The sequence below is a fragment of the Excalfactoria chinensis genome, chromosome 4, assembly GCF_039878825.1.
Source record: "Excalfactoria chinensis isolate bCotChi1 chromosome 4, bCotChi1.hap2, whole genome shotgun sequence".
NCBI classification, from domain to species: Eukaryota; Metazoa; Chordata; class Aves; order Galliformes; family Phasianidae; genus Excalfactoria; species Excalfactoria chinensis.
The window spans coordinates 23,196,555-23,217,355 of NC_092828.1; the positions used below are offsets into that span (position 1 = coordinate 23,196,555).

General features: G+C 34.2%; 1 protein-coding gene across 4 annotated transcripts in view; it reads right to left on the reverse strand.

Moving 5' to 3' along the window:
• Window positions 1–20,801, reverse strand: part of GABRA2 (gamma-aminobutyric acid type A receptor subunit alpha2) — a 53,383-nt gene that overhangs the window by 16,576 nt on the left and 16,006 nt on the right. For all 4 annotated transcript variants that reach the window (XM_072334266.1, XM_072334267.1, XM_072334265.1 and 1 more), the window contains exons 4-5: window positions 10,930–10,997; window positions 2,606–2,826 (exon numbers count right to left, since the gene is read on the reverse strand). In XM_072334266.1, the coding sequence (XP_072190367.1) occupies window positions 2,606–2,826; window positions 10,930–10,997 (289 nt within the window). The remainder of the gene's footprint in view (window positions 1–2,605; window positions 2,827–10,929; window positions 10,998–20,801) is intronic.

Here is a 20,801-nt window from a genome sequence, read left to right on the forward strand (position 1 = left end):
TTAGCAGGGCAAGAAAATCAATTCCACAAAAATGAACAGTTCATATGTATTTAGGAGATGAAACTGAAATGTTATATTAAACTAATTAAAATTTAGATCAGCTCTTGCTTCCTCCCTTTTATGTGTTCCTTCAGAAAGCACTGAAATACTACATCAAAAAACTAAAACAGCCAACCTCGAAACTATGAGGAATGACCATTTAAATGAAAATATAAATTATGTAACTGAAGGTTTTTAAGAACTGTCATTTTCTTCTTATAATATTCTGAGACACATATGTGATTATATGGCTCTGAAAATCTCATTACAAAAGCACATAAAATGAAGTTGACTTAAAAAAAGACTGTGTTCTATGTTTTTTTTTATTCTTTTTAAGAATCTTAATGTGAAAATGTATGGAAAAACAGTGTATTCTTTTAAAACATTGTTGTTATTCTTTCTCTGTGTTACTTGTGATTTGCATTTTTGTTTGTTTATAGGCATGAAAACATGTTAACAATACTCATCTGGTGTTACAACTGCTCATCTGGTGAAAAATTCCCAGCACTGCTGCAGTATTAAATACATGGATTAACCCAGTAAAAATAAATAAATAAATAAATAAATTCAAACAGTTTGAACAAGTTTTGACATATTTGTATTTCATGTTATTGTTAACTCAGTAAATTAATTAAAGCTCTGCTTCTCCTCCCTATCCTGTACATCCCCTTTGGGTTTAAATTTTTTCTGAGCTTTATGTTGCTCTTCATCCATCCTCAAATATCAGCTACATTTTCCTGCAGTTCCAGTGGTTAACAGTCATTGTATTCCCAACCAGATTTTCACCCCAAAATATGCTATTTCAGTTTCCTCACTCCCCAGGAAAAAGGTTCTGAAGTCAGGAGGAAAAGATAGAAAAGAGACAGCAAAAGGCACAGGAGAATGCTTCATGAGTTCATTACTTTAAATCACACTGTCAGTTTAAGCAGACATAGATAAAAATGGATACTTAAAATCTTTGTAACAGAAGCAGCTTATGCATGTAACTCACTGTCTCAGAAGAAACATAATTACAAATAATGAACTTAAAACAAATAGAAAATCATCAGTGATTCTAATTGGCTTGATCTACTTTCTTGTTATTAAAGAGAAGAACAATTCCAAACAGCCCTGTTTACTTTTATAGAATGTAATTAGAGTATTTTCTGGAGGCAGAGAATTTTAGTCAATTTAAAGAGAAACAATTAGAAATATTTGAGATCAGCTGTATAAATGGAGGTGTCAATTTATTTCCAGCGCACTTTTCTGAACATCTTATGATATGATAAGCAGTCTACCCTCCAATACTCAGTACGTCAAGGGCTTGTTTGTTATGTCTATACATACATGCCATTTATGCCATTTATAACACTTACAAATAATTTTTCTAACCAAATTTAATATATTTTACCAGCCAAGTGCTAATTATTTCCAGAAGCAAAAATGAAAAGTTTTATATATATATATATATAAAAATATATATAATGACAAGATTCTATTTAAAGCATAAGATACATTTTCTTCATAGTTCTTGTTAGGAAGGATTTAAGGCCATTCTGCTCAGAGTTAGGGCAGAGACAGAGAACACTATCACATTAGGAACTGACAGGAAATCCTCAAGATATTTCCCATAGGAATTTGGTAGGGCTCATACAAGAAAATAACGAGGCCAATAATCCAGCTGAAATGACTCTACACCAGTGTACAAGTGTGGGAAATTAGAAGAAAAAACTGGAAATCATGGTACAGTTCTAAGACAATGACCTAATTTACACCACACAGACCTGGCAGGACAAATCGCACAACTGGAATACAGTTATTAACTGGAATATAATTATGGGCTGCAACATTTTAGAAGACCTAGGCAGGGCAGCTAGGTTTGAGGAGTTGCCCTCTGTGTTAAGGAGTAGATAGATTCCAAAGATTTGTCTCAGAAAAAGAGCCATGACCAAGCTGAGAGCTTGTGGGTTAAAATTCAGGACAAGACATATTAAGGATACCTGGTGGTCAGGATCTACTACAGACCACCTGATCTGTTTTATGATCTGTTTAGCCTGGTTTACAAAGCCTTCTTGCTTCAGCTTGACTGCATCATGGCCTTCCAGTACCTGAAGAGAGTTTATTAGCAGGAGGAGAATCAGCTTTTTCCATGGTCTGATAGTGACAGGATAAGGAGGAACTTTACAAGAACAAGAAGGAGCTTTAAACTAAAAGTGGGGAGATTTAGAATGCATGTTAGGAAGAAATTCTCTACTCAGAGTGATGAGGCACTGGCACAGGCTGCTCAGACATGCTGAATGTGCCCTCCCTGGAAGTTTTCAAGGGTTAGATGGAGGTCCTGGGCAGCCTAATGTAGTGGCTGGTAACCAGACCCATGGCAGGAGTGTTGGAACAAGGTGACCTTTGAGGTTCCTTCCAACCTAAGACATTCTGTGATTCTATGATTTATTTTCTTGTTTCCATTGATCTGAGTAACGAATCTGCCTAATGTTTCAAATGGACTACTGCCTTCTTGTAACCTTATATAATTGATAACCAGAAAAATTGTGTCAAGAAATAACATGAGCAGAGAAAAAAAACAACATACCTCATGGTGTACAATAGAGTTCCATCATCTTGGATTCGTAGAAGCTTGTTAGGCATTGTCATATTATGAGCAACTGACTTCTTCCCATTGTGAAAAAATGTATCTGGGGTCCAGATTTTGCTGGCCATTAAATTGTTCAATCGAAGGATATTCATTGGGCCCTTAAACTTTAACCGCTCATCCTTCCATCTCTGACGGAAGAAGACATCTATTGTGTATTCCTATAATGGAATAAAGATATGCTTATTTTAACTATGAAAAATTAGTCTGCATTTGAGAAACAAATCAGAGAAACACTGGCTGTAAAATTCCTTTGGCAAAATTTTGTCAGGGCAGAACAAGGATCATATAAAATTCTATGTCTGTGTGTCAAACCCTTTCAATATTTAGATTTCTGTACCTGATATGTGCAGCACTCATGACAAAAGTAATTTCAATAAAGTTAGTATAAACTAAGAAATAAGAAAAAATGCAGAGAAGGATATGATGTTCATGCAGCAGATGCACCTGTAGGAGGGTGACTGAGCATTTTAAGAGCACAGAAAATGCCCGAAACTGAAAGGAAGAAAAACAAGGTTATTAATATATGGCACAATATATTCAGGCAGATTAATATAAAGAAGAATGCTCTAAAAAGAGAAGCAAGATCTGTAAATATATACCTTTTATTAGCAAAAGTACACAGACAAGGAGCAAATGAGTAACAGGTGGCCTACACTCTATCTGCTGAACTCTAATGCCTAATCTTGAGAAGGAAAGAGAACAGAATGCAAGCAAAACACACAAAACACACTGATGACCTGGATCAAATGCTTGCACTTAGAGATTCTATTGGCTGTTTTTTGTTGCTCTTCTAATATATATATATATATATATATATATATATATATATATATATATATATTTTTTAAGAGAGAGAGAGAGAAGAAAAATAAAAGACACCACAGTGATAAGTTCACAACATTTAAATTGGAACTGTAAATGGCTTAATTTTTTGGTTGTCAGCACAGCATATAGATTGGAAATAAAAAATCATAGAAGTTTTGTTGAAATTAAACTGTATTCTGTGTACTGGCAAATGTCATTTTGGAGCAATTTCAATTTTATTGGGCAAGTGCAAAATGGACAGATGATGTCAAAACATGATTATATTCCAACAGCCTATACCACTGCCATGCCTCACAAGTTCTGACAAATTTCCATCAGTATCAAATATTGAAGTTACTTGAATACAGAAGTGTTTTCAAGGAACTTATCAAGGCCATATTACATTTTTCTGTCTCCCTCATGTGCTGATAAATAAAGCTTAAATTTTTTCCTCAATCAATCATTTTGTTTTGCAAACAAGTGCTGAGCAGAGAGCAAGAAGCAATAGTTTTTCTCATCTTCGTTTCTTCTGTGAGCCCAGGAGCTACAAGGACTTTTACAAGACAGAGACAGAAGCTCTGTGGAATAAAAGAAAGAAAATTCAGTTGTCCAAAAGATCATGGCAAGAATAGGAGAGAAAGTAGTTGTAGTTAAAAACTATATTAAGTGCATGGAAAGATCCTTTTAGAATGATATAATGGGATGCTTATAAAGTCACTTGAAAAAACACACAATCCCAATTTATATCTATATCAAGAGGCATTATGTTATTGTAATACAATTTTGCATTTTTCTATTTCAAATTATTTTTATGCAGATATTAAACAAAACTAACAATACAGTACACTGAAAATTAATTTCTTAGGATTAACATAAATGTCAGTTATTATCTACAGTAGTATTCTAGTAAACATATATGAAAACAGGCACTACTTCATGACAAATAATTTCCCTATTTCTCCATTATATACCACATTTATTTGTTCTGAATTATTTTATAATTTGTTGTTGTTTTATTTGCTAACTATCCTGTGACTTAAAATCCCATTTACAGATTCCAAGTAATCTAACAGTTCAGTTACAGATCGAGGGAAGTTACTAATTAACTGAAATCTTGGAGGATAGGGAGCAGCAGAAACTGCATACTTGAAGCAACAGACAATATATGAAATCTGGCTGGAAATATCAGTTAATTCAAGTAAAAAAAAAAAAAAAAAAAAAAAAAGTCCTAAAATCTTCCTTATCATATTGGTCTGAGAGGCTTTGCCAATAAATCATTGCTGTGCATGAGAAGATTGATGTTTGAGGTATACAGAAGAGGAAAGAAGAGCCTGAGGAAGCAAGGCTTTGAAATTCCACTAAAATCCAAGAGAATTGAGTGATAAGTCCTAGAAGATCCTTTGAAAAATAGCCCCTGCACATAAAAGTTTAGAATATAAATCTTAATTTTTTATAATGTCTCCAATACAGAATTTCAAAGGTTACACTTCTTCACTGTCTTCCATCACATATAAAAAGAATTACTCAAGATAAAGAAGAGAGAAGTGTAAACATTAAATGCCACTAAATCAAAACAGCAACATTTCAAAAAAGCACATCTGATACATAGCCACAGCTTAGAAAGCAGAACAGGAGAAAACCTGATCTGTAGCCTTGGAAGATCCCAGTGATAAATCCTAACTCATCTAGAGGTAATTCTGCTCTCTCTACTGGCAATTATCCTTCTTATCCATGCTGGAAAACATTATCTGACAGAACATGTGTCGCTCTGAAATGGTGGAAAAAGAGAGTTATCCAATGTTTGGTGTGAATCATCACAAATATCATCTCCTTCCATTCACCATGACAGCAATAAGATTTTATTTTTCTTTCTATAGATCTCAAAGCATTTTGTAAAGAAAGCTGCAAATAGGAAGAGAAAGCAAGGCAATGAGATGAAATTAACTTGTCCCTGTCCATCTACACTATGATTACAAAAAGCAAAATACAACCCATACATTTGGAATCCCAGTGGTATATTCACTGATCCTCTTCTGTTCTACTTACACTCATGAATACCCTTATGATGGTTATTATGCAAAAAACAAACAAACAAACATAAAACAAACAAAACAAAACACCAAAACAACTCTTTTGAAATATTTTAAATCTAATCAATATGATAAAATATCAACATTTACCAAAATATACATATATAAAGTTTTCTAACCCTTTCCTGTTCCATCTATGTATCTCCTTGTGGTAAACACTGCATTATGCAGTATTTGAAACTACATGGTTTGTTGGTAGTTTTTTTCTTTTTAACTCTTAACAGACCTGTTAAAACATAAGCAATGTCCTAACTGACATTGCATTTCAAAGGTACTTGTATTCATTTTTAAATATATAAATAATGTCTGCCAGATATATACAGCCTTCAATACTATAAATAGAAGTGTCATATTTCTAGAGAACTGTAGCATGATCTTTCCCTATTCAAAGAACTCATTTCATGCCTTTTATTTCTGCTCTTTCTGCCAACTTGGGCCACTTTTGTCTAAGCATTTAATCTAAACAAAGTATTAGAAATTCTGTAAAAACAACAACAACAACAAAAACCCAAACACTTAACCAGTTCAAATCATAATGCTTAGGGAAGATGATCTCTTCCTATTCAAATCTATTTATGAAAACCCATTTCTCTGAATGGCTTGCTCTCAGTTTCCATAGACCTGATATGGAATGAAATCTGAGTATAAAATACTCACTGTGGAGGTAAAAGTGATTAATAGGAAAGATACAAATAGGGATAACTTGAAGTCTGCAATTTATTATTCACAGTACTGACAATACAAGGATTTCCTATTACTCTTTTATTGTTTTTGTTCAGACACAGAGAAAGGGCAACTGTGAAACACAATGGATGCCTGGTGTCAGGGACAGAAATTCAAACTGGAGTTACACTAGGAGCTAATATCACTTGTTGGGCACAGTCTCAGACAAATGAATTTCCAATACTGATCTACCTGACAGAATACTGCACAAGTAAACAGATTTTCTCAACAGAAAAAATAAATAAATAAGTAAAAGATAGAAATTATGCAAGCCATCATGTGAGGTGTCCTCTTCAAAATTACCTATAAATTTAACTTGCAAAGGCCACAATCTTAGTCTATAACAAAAGGGAACAGAGCAATCCATTTACTGACTTTTCTGAAATATAAATAATTAAAAGACAACATAGAGGCTCCTGCTAGCATAGAAAACCAAAGGTATTTTTTGTTTCTGCTTATCTTTTAGTCCTTTTTTTTTTTTTTTTTTCCTACTGCTACTGAACTAAGATAATACCCTACAGTAAAAATGATTGCTGTATTTCTTTTAATCTTTGTGTGTGTGTGTGTGGGGGGGGGGGGGGGGGGGGGGGGGGAAATCACTTAGAAACAGCTAAGACACCAAGTTCTATGGGAAAACAAACAAACAAACAAAAATTCTGAAAAACAAAACAGAATAAGGAAATCTGAAAAACAGAAAAAAAAAAAAAAAATGGAGTTCAGCCGCTTCTCTGAAGTACTGTCCTCAATAGTAGCAAGAGATGCTATAATAAACCTGGTCATTCCTGGCTTTGATCTTCAGCCTTCATTAAAATTTGTGTGCTGGCTATATTTGGAAAGCAAACATTTATTGAAAGTTTAATTGCAGGCTGACAACACCACATTGTGTATTGAATAAAACCATCTCCATGAGTAGAGTTAAAACTGAACAAAAATTCTAAAGTGAAAAACTAGAAGTCTGTCAGCAAGACATTTAGGAAAAAAATATTGTATAGAAATACACTTAATGATTCTTGTGGGTCCCTTCCAACAAAGGAAATTCTATGACTTTAAGAAAAATACAGATGTAACTGCAATAAACAAAGCTTTCCTAATACAACAAAAAGCTGAGGTTAAAGATTGGAATGTAAAGCTGTAAGAAAGCCTATTAATTTAAACACTCAGATAAAAGTGACTTAGATCCTGTCATCTACTGACTGTGTACCATAGGGAAGTAGGAATGGCAGTTTCCAGTGACAATTAGAAAGGCTGTCATGAGACAGTACTTTACAAATACTTACACAACATTCTGCAGATCTCATGTGGAGTTTCTCAGTGGCTGTATGCTATCTTACAGTAAGTATGGTTTGCAGAGGAAAAATATTTTTCATTTATTATTTATACTCTGTTCTCTCAAAGAGACCAGCACTTGTATGGCTATCTTGGAAATTTTAGAAGCAAAAATTTGAGGTGAGTCTGGAAGGAAAGTTATTCTGAGAAAAAGCTATAGAAGTAGTATGATTGCAGCGCTATGATCATAACTGTCAGCATACTTATAACTGTGTGAATCTACCAGATTGGATCTAAAAGTATTTACTAATTTTGGAGAAAAAAGATTTTAATTTAATTACAGATGTTTTAATTAGCCACTTCAGTCATAATTTAACCTTGTAACTCTTGTTAGAAAATTCAGAGAAGCTTCATTTTTCAACTGTTCTGTTCATTTTTAGGCTTGTGTTTTTAAATAATGCAGCCTTTCTTCTCTCAGGCTAATGTCAAAATAAATTTGCATCACTGATCTGGTTGGAAGCTTATAAGACATAGCATCATAATACTGAAACATTTCAGAGAAATAACAACTTAGAAAGACAAAACAGTGAAAATTAAACTGGCTTAATCCTGCTTAATTTCTTTGCCTTCCTTAATTCCCTTTAGTCCTCAAAATGAAGCTGAAAATTCCTGTTGTATATTGATATTTTCTTCAACATTGCATACTGTGATTAATATTCAATAGCATTTTTCTTAGACAGTTAGTATGTGTACAACCATATTTTAGTGGTAGCATGTCATTTGAAGTACAGTTTGCAAAAGAGTCCTGGCCAAGATTCCACAGATTTGATAGCTGAGTATTTTGGGGAGAACAGAATGTTGTATATTTTTTTCCCCTTTAGACAATATGTTAATCCACCATGAGGATCTTTTTCTTAAACTCTAAACACATTTGCAGAATAATCTCAGCTTCAGATAATTTACCTACCACAACATCAACTGGACTAAAAGCAGTCCAAGGTCAAATTTGTCTAGACTTAACTACTTTTTGGGCTGGAAAAATACAAGCAATTTGAATGAGATCTTAATTATTTTTCCATTGAACAATTTAGGAGGAACCCTTAAAAATTAAAATAGTATTGCCAACATTTACGAAAGAAAATATATACAGATATAGTGTTTATAGAAATCTATAGTAGTTAACATTATCAATGCAATAAAGCAATATCTAAATAAAAGAGTAATCACTGTACTAACACTACCTTCACATCTGACAGATTATGTAATAGTAATAGTTTGGAAGTTATTATTTCAAAAATTGACCGCCCTTAAATTTCAAAAATGATTTAATAATTATCTACATAACATGTTAAATTAACCCTGAAACTTTTAGCAGTAGATATTAAACTGCTCTTACTTACCTACCAACATATTTGAAAATGACCCACCTATTACTACAACAGTTTCCATACTAATGTACATCATATTTCTTCAGTATACACCTCTGAATACAACAGTAATAGAGGTGGCTTCAAGTGACCTGGTGACTGTGCTGTTATATCTCCCTGTGTAAATGGACATCCAGAGTTCTCCAAATATTTATATAGATGTCAAGAGCTGGTGACTGGGATCAGGGCTTTTCATTAATGCCCCATTTCACAACAAGCGATCTGTGTACTCTTTGGCAAGTCTTCCTATGCCTCATGAATCACATCTCTAAAACTGGTTTAACTCCATCTCCCAGTTTCACAGGAACTGTGTAGACAGAAAGACTGTGAAAGATTGTCATGCTGTACTGGAGTAACTGAGTCAAGACCTGTTCTTATTATCTTTACAAATGGCTGTGGAAACTAAGTATCAATTCAGAAATTATATATATTATTAGGAAAAGCACCTCAAGTGAATCAGTAATATATGCAGTTTCAAAAAGAAAACAAATATATTGTTTTTCCATGAGACATTTTTTTGTGCAAACCATCAGTACTATATTTATCACAGTGGAAACAAAGCTCGAAAAATGAAATCACCACAAAAAATAAAATAGCAGAAAGCACTCTTCAAATCAATGACTATTTGCTAATCAGTGAGCAAATACCCTTAGAAATGCATACTTTACTAAAAAAATATCTCATTTCATTGCAACTTAGCTTGCAGAATCTAAATGTTTCCTGTTTTATATGATACCTTACATGAAAGCTGTCATAGGAAAAAAGGACAGATTCCTTGGTTTAAAAATATTCATTTTCTTACACATATAAATACACGTAGATATTTTTTTTATTAGTCTATATAGAGTAATTAATATTTAAAACTATTCATAAGAAATTTCATCATTTATTTTTACCACACTTAGACAGTGTAACCTGTTTTCTGGATCTTGCTTAGCCTTGCATCCATTTCTCCACTGTACCTGTAAGTAATAACTCAGATATTCATAGGGCATTCATGTAGTAAGGAGCCAGCAGAGAAAGGAAAGAGCAGATAAGAGAACTTTCTGCTTACGCTGTCCCTCCCTTCTTTCCTATGAGAGGTGTTATATCCATGAAGATCTTTCTTACTAGTGCAACACATTCTCCCTAATCTTTGTATGATTTGCAGTGAGTTACAACAGACCTCTTGCCTCAGAGCTTTTCCTCTATTGCTCTTTTAATGAAAAATTGTGATCAAATAAATATTTTGACAGTTTATTCCTTTATAATATTATTAAGTTCATTTCATTGTCCCTGCTGACACTAGTAGACCTAAGTGAGTATGAAAACCCTAAATGCTTAACAAAAACAATACACACTGAGTTTTATGCTCTTGAGAATATCAGGCCAGATAAACTTACTTTCCTGAAACATTTTTTCATGTGTTGTCATTCTGCTTAAATTCTGTTCAGAAGGTGAACCACTGATGACTACATTGACATGAATTCCACTATTTTGGTAGATTTTTTCTCATAATGCTAGGCTACTAAATTGCACTAACATTACAGATCAGACCTGCAAAAATGGAGTTTATGAGCCAACTTTCAAGCTATATTTTGAGAAGACATAATTACAGGTTAACTTCAATCAGGTCATGCAGTAAGCGTGCAGTTTAGTTTCATCCAAGAGGAATTTATTTCACCTGCATCAAGACTGTTCCAGAACATGATCCAAAGTACAGCCAAAGGGAACAATTGGAAGATTCATTGATCCAAACTAAATAGTTAATGACAGTGTATCATATAAGGTCTATAAACCAAGTTTCAACTTTGGAACTTTTGGAATCTGGCACTTTCTAGCTTCAGAAAAATCACTCCCAACTATTAGTGAAAGTCAAATATAAGTTTGAAAGCAATTTTATAGTATATTTCATTTACTTATAGTGTATATAAAACCTTTTACCATAGACACAAAAGATTCAGAAACTCACCATGTCTGTGTCTGAAACAGGTCCAAAACTGGTCACATATATGTTGGTGAAGACTTCAGTAATACTATCTGACATGAAAAGAAAAAATAATTCAATCATTTTTAATCTATAGTAATTCAAATTGTCTATATTTTTATAAATATTTATATAAATATAAATATTTATAAATATAATTTTTCTATATTTTTAGATATTTTGAGAAAATTTCTCTCCTTATTTTCTTCTTTTAGCCAGTATCTTGTGGCAAACACTGGGGGTCTCTACCTAGTGAAATTATACTACAATTACAAAGAGGTTATCAGAAAAGAATTTGTCCTCCAAAGTAGTAAATTTCAATTAAATTACTGTACAATTATCAGAAACCACAGATATATTTCCCATTTTTCTAACAGCAAAAGTAACTACACGGTCTTGGACTTAACAAGATAATACAGTTCTAAACACAAAATTCTTTTGTTGCAGAGGTTTTATCTCTGTTGTTGCATAGCATTCATATTAAAGTCTTTCTGATTCAAAGTTGTTTTCTTCATCCTGAACCTTCTTTTCAATGCCAGTGTAAAACTCAGCAGTGTCCTACATTTTAATTGGGCATGTGTTTAACTGGTATGTTTTAACATAATAATAATTTCCCTTGATAAATGATGCTCCCGAGACATTGTTATGATATTCTAAACACTAAAAATAAATAAATAAATAAAAGTACTTCCCAATCATTAGAGCCAGACAGCCATGAAATCAGAAATATTAAATACTGTACTGCAGGGACAAATAATTGCTGAGCTTTCTGTCTTCAGTTTTCAATTAGACTCAAAACGGAATGGTATTCACTAAGAGGGACAGCACACATTTGCAGGAAATTTCTCACAGCCACTGCCAGCTGCTGTCTGCATTCAAGAGAGTCAACATAAGCAATTCTCTGCCTTAAAGCCAGTTACCAGTAGGATAACGAATATCTGAATTTATTGGCTCTTTGACTCAAATGAGAATTTCTCATTCCTAAAAACAATATAGCCACCTGCTATCTGGGTGATCTTGCTATTGTATTATCATTTCTTTATTTAAGCATCATTCAATATGGATAGTTATTAGTTTCCGTATTGTCAAATACTACCTTTTGCCAAATATGTGGCACAGAGATTCTATATATAATTGTACTGAGGTCAATAATCAGTGTCCTCTGTTAGAAGAAGGGAAGAAGTCAGCAGTGATCACCCAAGACTGGAGAGGTTCTACCAGCCACCAGGCAAAGGCAAGACTGCTGTGTGCACACAGAGCAGTGTATTGTCAAAGGGATGTAGCCACAGTCACTGCAGAGATGGGTGTGATGTGGTGCTTTCAGCTAGCTTCTGGAGCATGGAGAAGAAACTTTCCTACTTTCTCACTTTTAGGGAAACTTCATCAACCCAACACTAGAAGCATGCTTATTAGAGTACAGAACTTAGTACAGAACTTAATAAATCCTTTCCTTCCTAAAATATCTCGCAGGATCACTTCTGCTTTTTAAACATATAAATAAAGGCTGACTCTTACTGTATCTAATTCACACACTCCGAAAGTTCAAAATATGCAACTCTCCTGCACACCTGAGAGATGTTTATTTGTGTGACAGAGACCTCAGTAATCCCATAAGTAGCATCCATACACAAGCTGAGTTGATTTCTACTCCAAAAAGCTTACAAACTAATTTTAAGTCAATGGACAACAGAAAGTGCTGGGTCTGCACTGTTTTTAATATTCAACAAGGATAAACAAAACATCTGAAATAGAATTCTGAAACCGCAGGTACAGTTCAGAAGACTAGTGACCATATGATGCCTGTGGGGCACACTCCAGAAAAAGGATTATTCTCTCCAAATGGTTACTTGGCGCAGGCTGACACAAAATGGAAAAGTGACAAGATAGACTACTCTTCAGGGGGTAAAACGGCACTGCAGACACTAGCTGTGAAATTTGGCCTGTACTATAATGACAACACACAATCCTAATTACGGTTCCATGAAAAACACTGATGTTGCAAATATATCAACAACGATCAAGTATCCCAGCAGTAAATAACCAGGACTAATTTTAATTACACAGATATAATACTAAGGAACATTACCAAAGGCTTTAAATGCACTTGGCAAATCTGAATCTACCTCCTTTCCATCCTGTAAAAGAACTATAGCTGGAAGCATGGTCCTCTTTTAATTCTGCTCTAATGCAAAATGTTGTTTGCATCTGACGTAGCATTTGTCTTTACAATTTGTATACAGTAAATTAAAGGACATAGGATCTTCATGTTGGCCTTGCATTTTAAGCTTTAATTAAAAAAATAACAGCAACAACACAACGTCAGCATTCCATATTCTCACACATTACTTCTAAATACTTCTGGATCAATCCTCCAATCATAAGCGAGCATAAACAACAGAGATAAGGGCAAACAAATTGACTGCAGTTGTTGAACTCCTATTACAACAGCCTGTAGATTCCCCTTGTTGGTATGCATTAACCACTTCAAATCAAAATCCTAATCATCCTTGGATTTGAGGACATAAATGACTGGGGAGCGGAAGAGAAATGGATGGGAGAAAAGATGAGACATTATCCAGAGATTCTTAGCTATAAGAACTTCATTTTTGGTTATAATGATTGAGATAAGTACTTCAATGTATATAAAAAGTACTGGGGCAAATTCATCCATGATAGCCTCAGGAATGAGAGCTAATGAAAATTAATAATAGCCATTTTTTTCTGTCCCCTGTAATGCCTTAAGTCAGCATAGCTCCATGTAGTAGTGACAGCAGTAAATTCCAGTGCAACCAACTGTTTTCCCCTGAAGTGAATATTTATCCTAACTGCAGGTACTCTACCAGACCACCGCTTCTTGTGGGCAAAGGAAGCTGAAAAAATTACAGATGGGAAGACAGGGAAAACAAAGAATATAAGAAAACAGAACTAGAAAATGCATGAGAGAAAAACTAATATTAGGAAAAAAATTAACAGACTGAAGAACAGAAAAGAAGAACTGGACAGTTTTTATTTCCTCTTCCTTTTTTCTCTTCAGATTCTGCATATTTCATGTTTCTATTCACATCTTTCACATACAAGGAAACAGTTTCTTAAAGATGTAATAAGCAGAAGTATGACAATTAATAAATAACCCCCTTTATGTTCTTTTATATTATCAGTCTGAGCCTTGTTTCTTTGTTGTTAGTTTACTTACTATTACAATAAAGATTCTTCTGAGGTATAAAAAGAAACTCAGTGTTTCATAATTACTATCTATAAAGAAAAAAATAAGAAAATCCTTTTTTTGCAACAGATATTCTAGTTTTCACTCTGAAAAATAATAGTCTGTGTTAAAACATACCATTTTGTCCCAGCAGTAACTTACTGAAAATAATTCCCAGAAACAAAGCATGGTTTCAGAAGGACTTCTGGTTCAGAATTCATCCAGCAGGCAACACAGCTACAGGCTTTTTATAACTCATATTCTGTTAAGAACAATTAAAGTCATCACAGTCCCTGCAGATCAAACAGTTCTGGATTAAAATTACTTCTGCAAAAGTCAAAGGAATGTACTAAGCTAATAATTGTTCAGTGCAACATGCATTTGTGAACAAGTCTCTATTTTTGAGAAAAAATAAGGACGAGGTCTGTTCACAAACTCTTCTTTTTTCTTTAATCGATATGTCAACACCTCAGTAAAAGCTTGATTTTCAAGAGCGTGTTAATCGATGGAATCTTAGTGCTTTTGAAAAACAGCCCAGTTTTTGAAGACAAACCATTTTTTTGACTGGAGGGATGGCTAACTCATTTATACTTGTGATCTCTAAAGTTATTCTGAATTGTTTCCTTTGAAGGTTAAATGAAGAACAGAATAAGAACATATAAATCCTTTTCGTCATTTGGAGTGCTCTGAAATTCAGTAAATATAGCCTGGCTATAATACTGTCATTTTTGCCTTTAGAGTTGTAACTGTTGAAAGAGGAATATAGCTTAGTTTAGGCCAGTTTCTCAAAAGTTAGAAACCAAAGGTAAGCAAGCTGTTTCAGATGGTTCTCAAGAACTGATTCTGTTTACTAACTTGATCTGTCATGCTACCAGTATTGAAAAATGAAAGAATAAGTACTAAATACACCAAACTACAGATTTCTAGATCCTTATCTCTGCTAAGCTGGTAGGTTTATTGTGTTTGAACAATATTTAGTATTTTATAAAAATTTAATTGTCATAACCTCTCTCTGAAGATGGTAGTTCTATTATCTGCATTTTCTACATACTTTGGAAACTGAAGAAGAAAGATTAAGCAATGCATAAATAATACAATGTACAGTATTTTGCCAAATCTGAAGTAAGTTATTCTACATTAAATATCCACACTGGAAAGCGCTAACATCATTGACTTATCAAAAATTAATAAGAGGAGTTCAGAGCTTAGCTAGAGTTGTTATCGGTACCTTTGTCCACTTCATTTTGCCAGCTCACTGTCTATTAGGATACCCTTTCACATGGACTGATTTGTTACTCAGCAGATGAGCTAGCTCAGCTGAAGTAGATCGCCTGGCATCAAATTTGCCATGGTTGAAGTGTAAATCAGTCACAGGTTGAGTAATGGAGATGGTCAAAAAAGTCATATGAAAAGATTCCTCATCAGCACTTACTGATTTGTCAAAATTAGAAATTTCCACAGAGGCATTTCAGTTTTGAATGAGTTCCCTTGGAGTACTGCTTATCAGGTAATTTTCAAAACTTCTCTTAATTTCAAATATTCCCTCCCAGCTTGCTTTTATCATAGAAGAGACAAATTGTGTTCCAGTGTGTGTGATGTGGGGTAGCTGGATATTTCGGTTTAGATAGACTTCAGAGCATTCCTGTTCCTGAAGAACTCTGAAGACAAAAGTATCTTTCATGAAACAAATTTTCTAATTTTTTCTCACATTTGAGTATAATCTGTGCTTTTCTCATTCCTCTTTTCCTGGACAAAAAAATAATCTTCACAAAGAGTGAAATTATAATATGTTTTGCTGGTTCTAGGTATGTTTAAAATAAAGAAAAAGGAAATGTGCTCATCTTGAAGCCTTCAGACTGAACCATCAGCAAGGTCCCAGTGTTCCTTTACAAGAAATTACATTATCTATTAATATATAGAGGTCATCTTCTCAAGAAACAGGCTAGTAAATCAGGCTGGAAATTTTTATGTATTCAAAATTCTTGCCAGTAGAACTAAAACCTTAAGCCCAGGGTTTGGACAGCTATAATAAAAGCCAAACTGCTTGTGGTAATCAAAAATTATCAGAAGTACTTCTCAGTGGGACTCAACTTTTATAATATGCATATGCAGTTCTAATGCATAGCATGAAAGCATTCATCTTTCTCTTAAAAAGATCATTTTAAATTTAGAATAAGTGGTACCCAGGAGAACACTGCAAGACTGTAATTGAAGGGCTGCTACAGCATGTAAAGGAAGTGTGAAAATGAAACACTGTTCTTTAATAGCAAAAAAAAAAAAAAAAAAGAGGTCAAGTTGGAGTGCTGTGGGAGCCTTAGCTGAGGATTTCTCAGTTTTTGTGGAAGTGCTGTCAAAAGGTTGATATTACTTAATTACTTTAATTATTTTGCTATTAAAAATATTTAACTACAATTGACATTGTTCTGACATTGTAATATGGTCTCCAAGGACTTGGTTGGCAGTGTTGCCCAAAGGCTTTGAAATTGTCATTCATAATACAAATCAGGAATTGCACAGGTGAAACATCTAGATTCTTAATTCATCAAACACTGTTTGAACTCAATGAACTGCTGTTATTTGACAAGCTCTTTAGTGTGTCTGTTGACAGCTGAAGTCACTCTCTGGCTGGAAGAGAATAAGGGGATCAGAGAAGGTCATGCAACATAGACCCATGAGAGCAGCAAATTCCTATGGAATGTAGATATTTTAAAACATTGTTCGGCCTGTACTTGTTTTTGTGGGTTGTTTGGTTTTTTGGGGGGTTTTGTTTTGTTTTGGTGTTTTCTATGGCAGTTTCTTCCATCCCACTACTCACCATCTCCATTAATTATCTACTGTTAAATTACAACAGTTTCAAAGCTGCACAGACAAAAATAAATACAGCTGCAATTTGAAAAATGAAGTTAACTTTGTAAAAGAAACAACTTCACTTCTCTCCTTGATATGATTACTTCACTTCCAAGAACCTTGATGCTATCCTTGATTTACTGGAAAGACAAATTCTTAACCTGAAAGAATCTTCTCTTTTAAATCTCATCTTTAACAGTACTTACCAGCAAGAACTGTATCTCTAAGAGCTACTGTTATAATAGTTATATGTTAGTTACTCACAAAATGCGCACGGAATGAAAAGAAGGCACATCGGTAATTCATATAATGAGCTATTATCTCCACAGTCAGGTAATTTTTCAGACTTGTTCTGTGTGTAAGATTCCAGCGGAAATTATATGAGCACTGTTTCCACCTACAAAATAAAAACTTCTCCTATGAATGAAAAACTTAGATCCAAGCAGTATCTGAGGCAAAGTTTTAACTTCCTCTATGGTATTAACTGCATTATAGGCTCCCTACTCAAGTTTTAAAAAGCCATTTGTGGATGGGGCTGAAGACATAACTTGTGTGCCTGTTTATCTCATTAAGCATATTGGACAAGCTCTTCAAAGTTATTTAAGTTACAAGTTGCCACTGAAATCAATAAAAGTTAATCTGAATGTCCCTGTGGTCCAAATAATAATGACTAAATTCTGCACCTATATTTGTTTGAATCTCCCTCAGTCCCAAACTCCAGTCTAGCACTGTCAGTACCTAAAATTCCCTGGCTGCTTGTATTTCCACCTTACGGCAAAAATATCCTGATGCTGCCAAGCAGCTTAAAGAACTGGCTTTCGACCAAGTCCCAGTGAATTCCTTAAACTATATAAAATTACAGAATTACAAGGCCAAAAAGACACAGAGAGATAAAGATAGAAAACAAACAAGAGACTGATTCCACAGCCTAGCAGTACTCATGGGATGTGGTAGACAGAAATCAAAGTCTCTGCTCAATATCTAATTATTTATACAAAGCAGAACAATTCCTCCCAAAGGCTGAGGAAACATGCTGTCTTAGAAAGTTCATCTTTGTGGTCAAGCCAGACCAAGATATACAGTAACCTTAGTTCATGTATCTAATTTAAATCATGAACTTGACAAGAGGTGCTATCTCTCTCATAGGTTTTCATCATCTCAGGCTATCAGCTCATCTTACCACTCATGTTTCAGGAGAGCAGGAATAGCCAAAGGAGGGGACAAACCACTGTGAAAAGACAGCATGGAGACTGGTAACACTTTCCAACCCAGGCCTGGATGTTTCACCTTTGTGGGAAAGAAATAGCTTCTGCTGCACACATCTGCTCAGCACTATTAAATGCTTAGCTGGATAGAACCCCACTTACTTTACTAGTTTTATGAGCTCTTTCTGCAGACAGTTAAGGATATGTCCAAACAATTTCCAAGGTTTATCAACAGATCTATATTTCCCCATATTCCACAAAGGAGACCTAAAGCAATGAATTCCACTGTGTATGACGTCCATAAAAACTAGGCACTGACAAATAAGTCTCTATGTACAAAACGCAGGCCTCAGTCCACACTCTGATATGTACATAGATGCTTAATGCAAACTAAAACATCCCTAATGGAAAGGGCAACTCTCCTAGAACGACCGGAAGTCCTGTGTCTAGATAGCATAGTATGAAAGCAGAAGACATGGATTCAGATACATTTTCCAAATCAAGTAGAGACAAAATAATTTTTAAGCCAGAAGGCAATGTGTTCCTGACAAGAAGGCTATTCTGGCTGGTGTGGCTCATATCACATCAGGACAATTAATCTCTAGCTTGAATTCTGCTGGTACTTAAACATAAGAGACAGTTCAAAGCAATTGAGAAGTGAAAAAATAAATGCCATTATTGCTGAACTTTGCAGACTTTTGGCACCTCAAGCAATATTTTTCCAGTCCTAGAGGTATGAACTGCCATGTGATTAAGATGGCAGTTAATTGCCTAGATATATCTCTGGATTTTTTTTTTTCTGCATCTTTTAAACAGAGTATTCCTGCAATTTACAGGTTCATTGTGAAGACATTATTATAACTTAGATGATTTGTATGTATAAAACTTTGAGACAACTGGGTAATTATATACTGTAGTCTTGACTATGTTACAAAAGGAGAAACAATACGCTAAAAAAAGGAATAAGAACTGAAGGGCAATCTAAACATATGGGTAATAAGAAATCTTTTCTCATAAATCCAGACTTCCACAAAATCCATTACATTTCCATTTGTTCCATTTTAATTACATCCTCATCTAAAAGGGAAAAAAAGAAAAAAAAGAAAAAAAAAAGGAAAAAAAAAAAAAAGAAATGTGCTTAAAAAGAAAATAACTATGAGGCATTTTAATTTGGGTAATAATATTCAGTAGAAATATGAAAGTGAAAATATAGTGAAGTTTGGCTGGAGTGAATATGGTCTTACCAAGATAGGTTACTTGAAAGGCTGAAGTACAAAAGTAAAAAGAACTTAGCTAACACACAAGACACTTGGCAGGAAATCAAAACTACACAGCATTCAAATGAAAGATGAAATGTCAGCATTAATCTGCATCCCTTTAGAAAGTACAGCTTCCATCAGGCTGCAAAGAGATTGCATATAATAACCAAGTTGAGTAACAACGATTGCATTGTTTAGATCAACTGGACAAACATGACAAAGCTAAAATGAAACCTCAACACTGTCTGAAGAATGAGATAGAGAAAGTAAGACAAAAACATCAAGTCAGGAAATGGAAGGGAACATACTTTGACAAACTGAAGCAGCAATGATTTGAACCAGTCTGTATCAATGTTGTCACATAAGCAGGGACTGAAGAGTTATTATTTCTATAAAACCATATTTTTTAGAAGTTTCTCTTATTAGAAAGGAAACTGTAACACATAGGTAAGGAAGAACAAATTTCAAAATTATTTCAGATTTTAGAAATTAATATTCAGAATTTTTTTTCTCTTCTTAAAATGTTTGAATTTGATGACCTTGGTACTTAAAGTCATGAATATCCTGTCAGATCCTTCTAGGATGATTTCAGGTTTAATCTCTGCTATATTCCAAAGTCACAGCATTTCCAAATCACCATATTTGACATAGTCACACTGCCAGCCCCTTCTGTACTCCAAATCACATCTACGCACAAGATTAGCATTATTTTAAAACAGCAACATCTCTCAAATTGCTCTTTCTCTTGAAGTGGCTGTGTCTGGACTGTTTAAGATATGCCTTTACTGCACCGCATGTCCTGACCTGACTCTCTTGATTTTAGCTGCTAGTTTAATTGCAAACCAAAGCTACACAGAATTCAAATGAGACATAAAACATCAACATTAAACCATATTGTACACAGGCCCAGCTGTTTTTCTAAATGAGGTCACCCAACATAGATTTTCTGCAGGTTAGATTTCAGGAATTACTTTGATTTATGCTGTTAACTTGTCAACTTCATAGTAAAAGTATGAATTATAGGAGGCAGCTCTCCCTTATCTTTTGGCAAAAGTAAATGTTCATAAGTCCCTGAAGGAGGTCAAATCTCATCTGCAGCAGAAGTTGTAAGATGGCTGCAGAACTTGTAGTGACTCACTGGAAAGAGCGACCAAAGTACTGTGGCAAAGCACACATAAAATATACAAGATTGCACCCTTTGGACCACACCATTTTTTCAAAGCTGAAACAGACACTGATTCAAGTGCTTATCATGCTTTAAATTACATAATTAACATGCAGTTGGCATGTCACATCTCACCGAAGTCAGTGAAAAAATCTTCCTATGATGACTGCTGGCTCCAG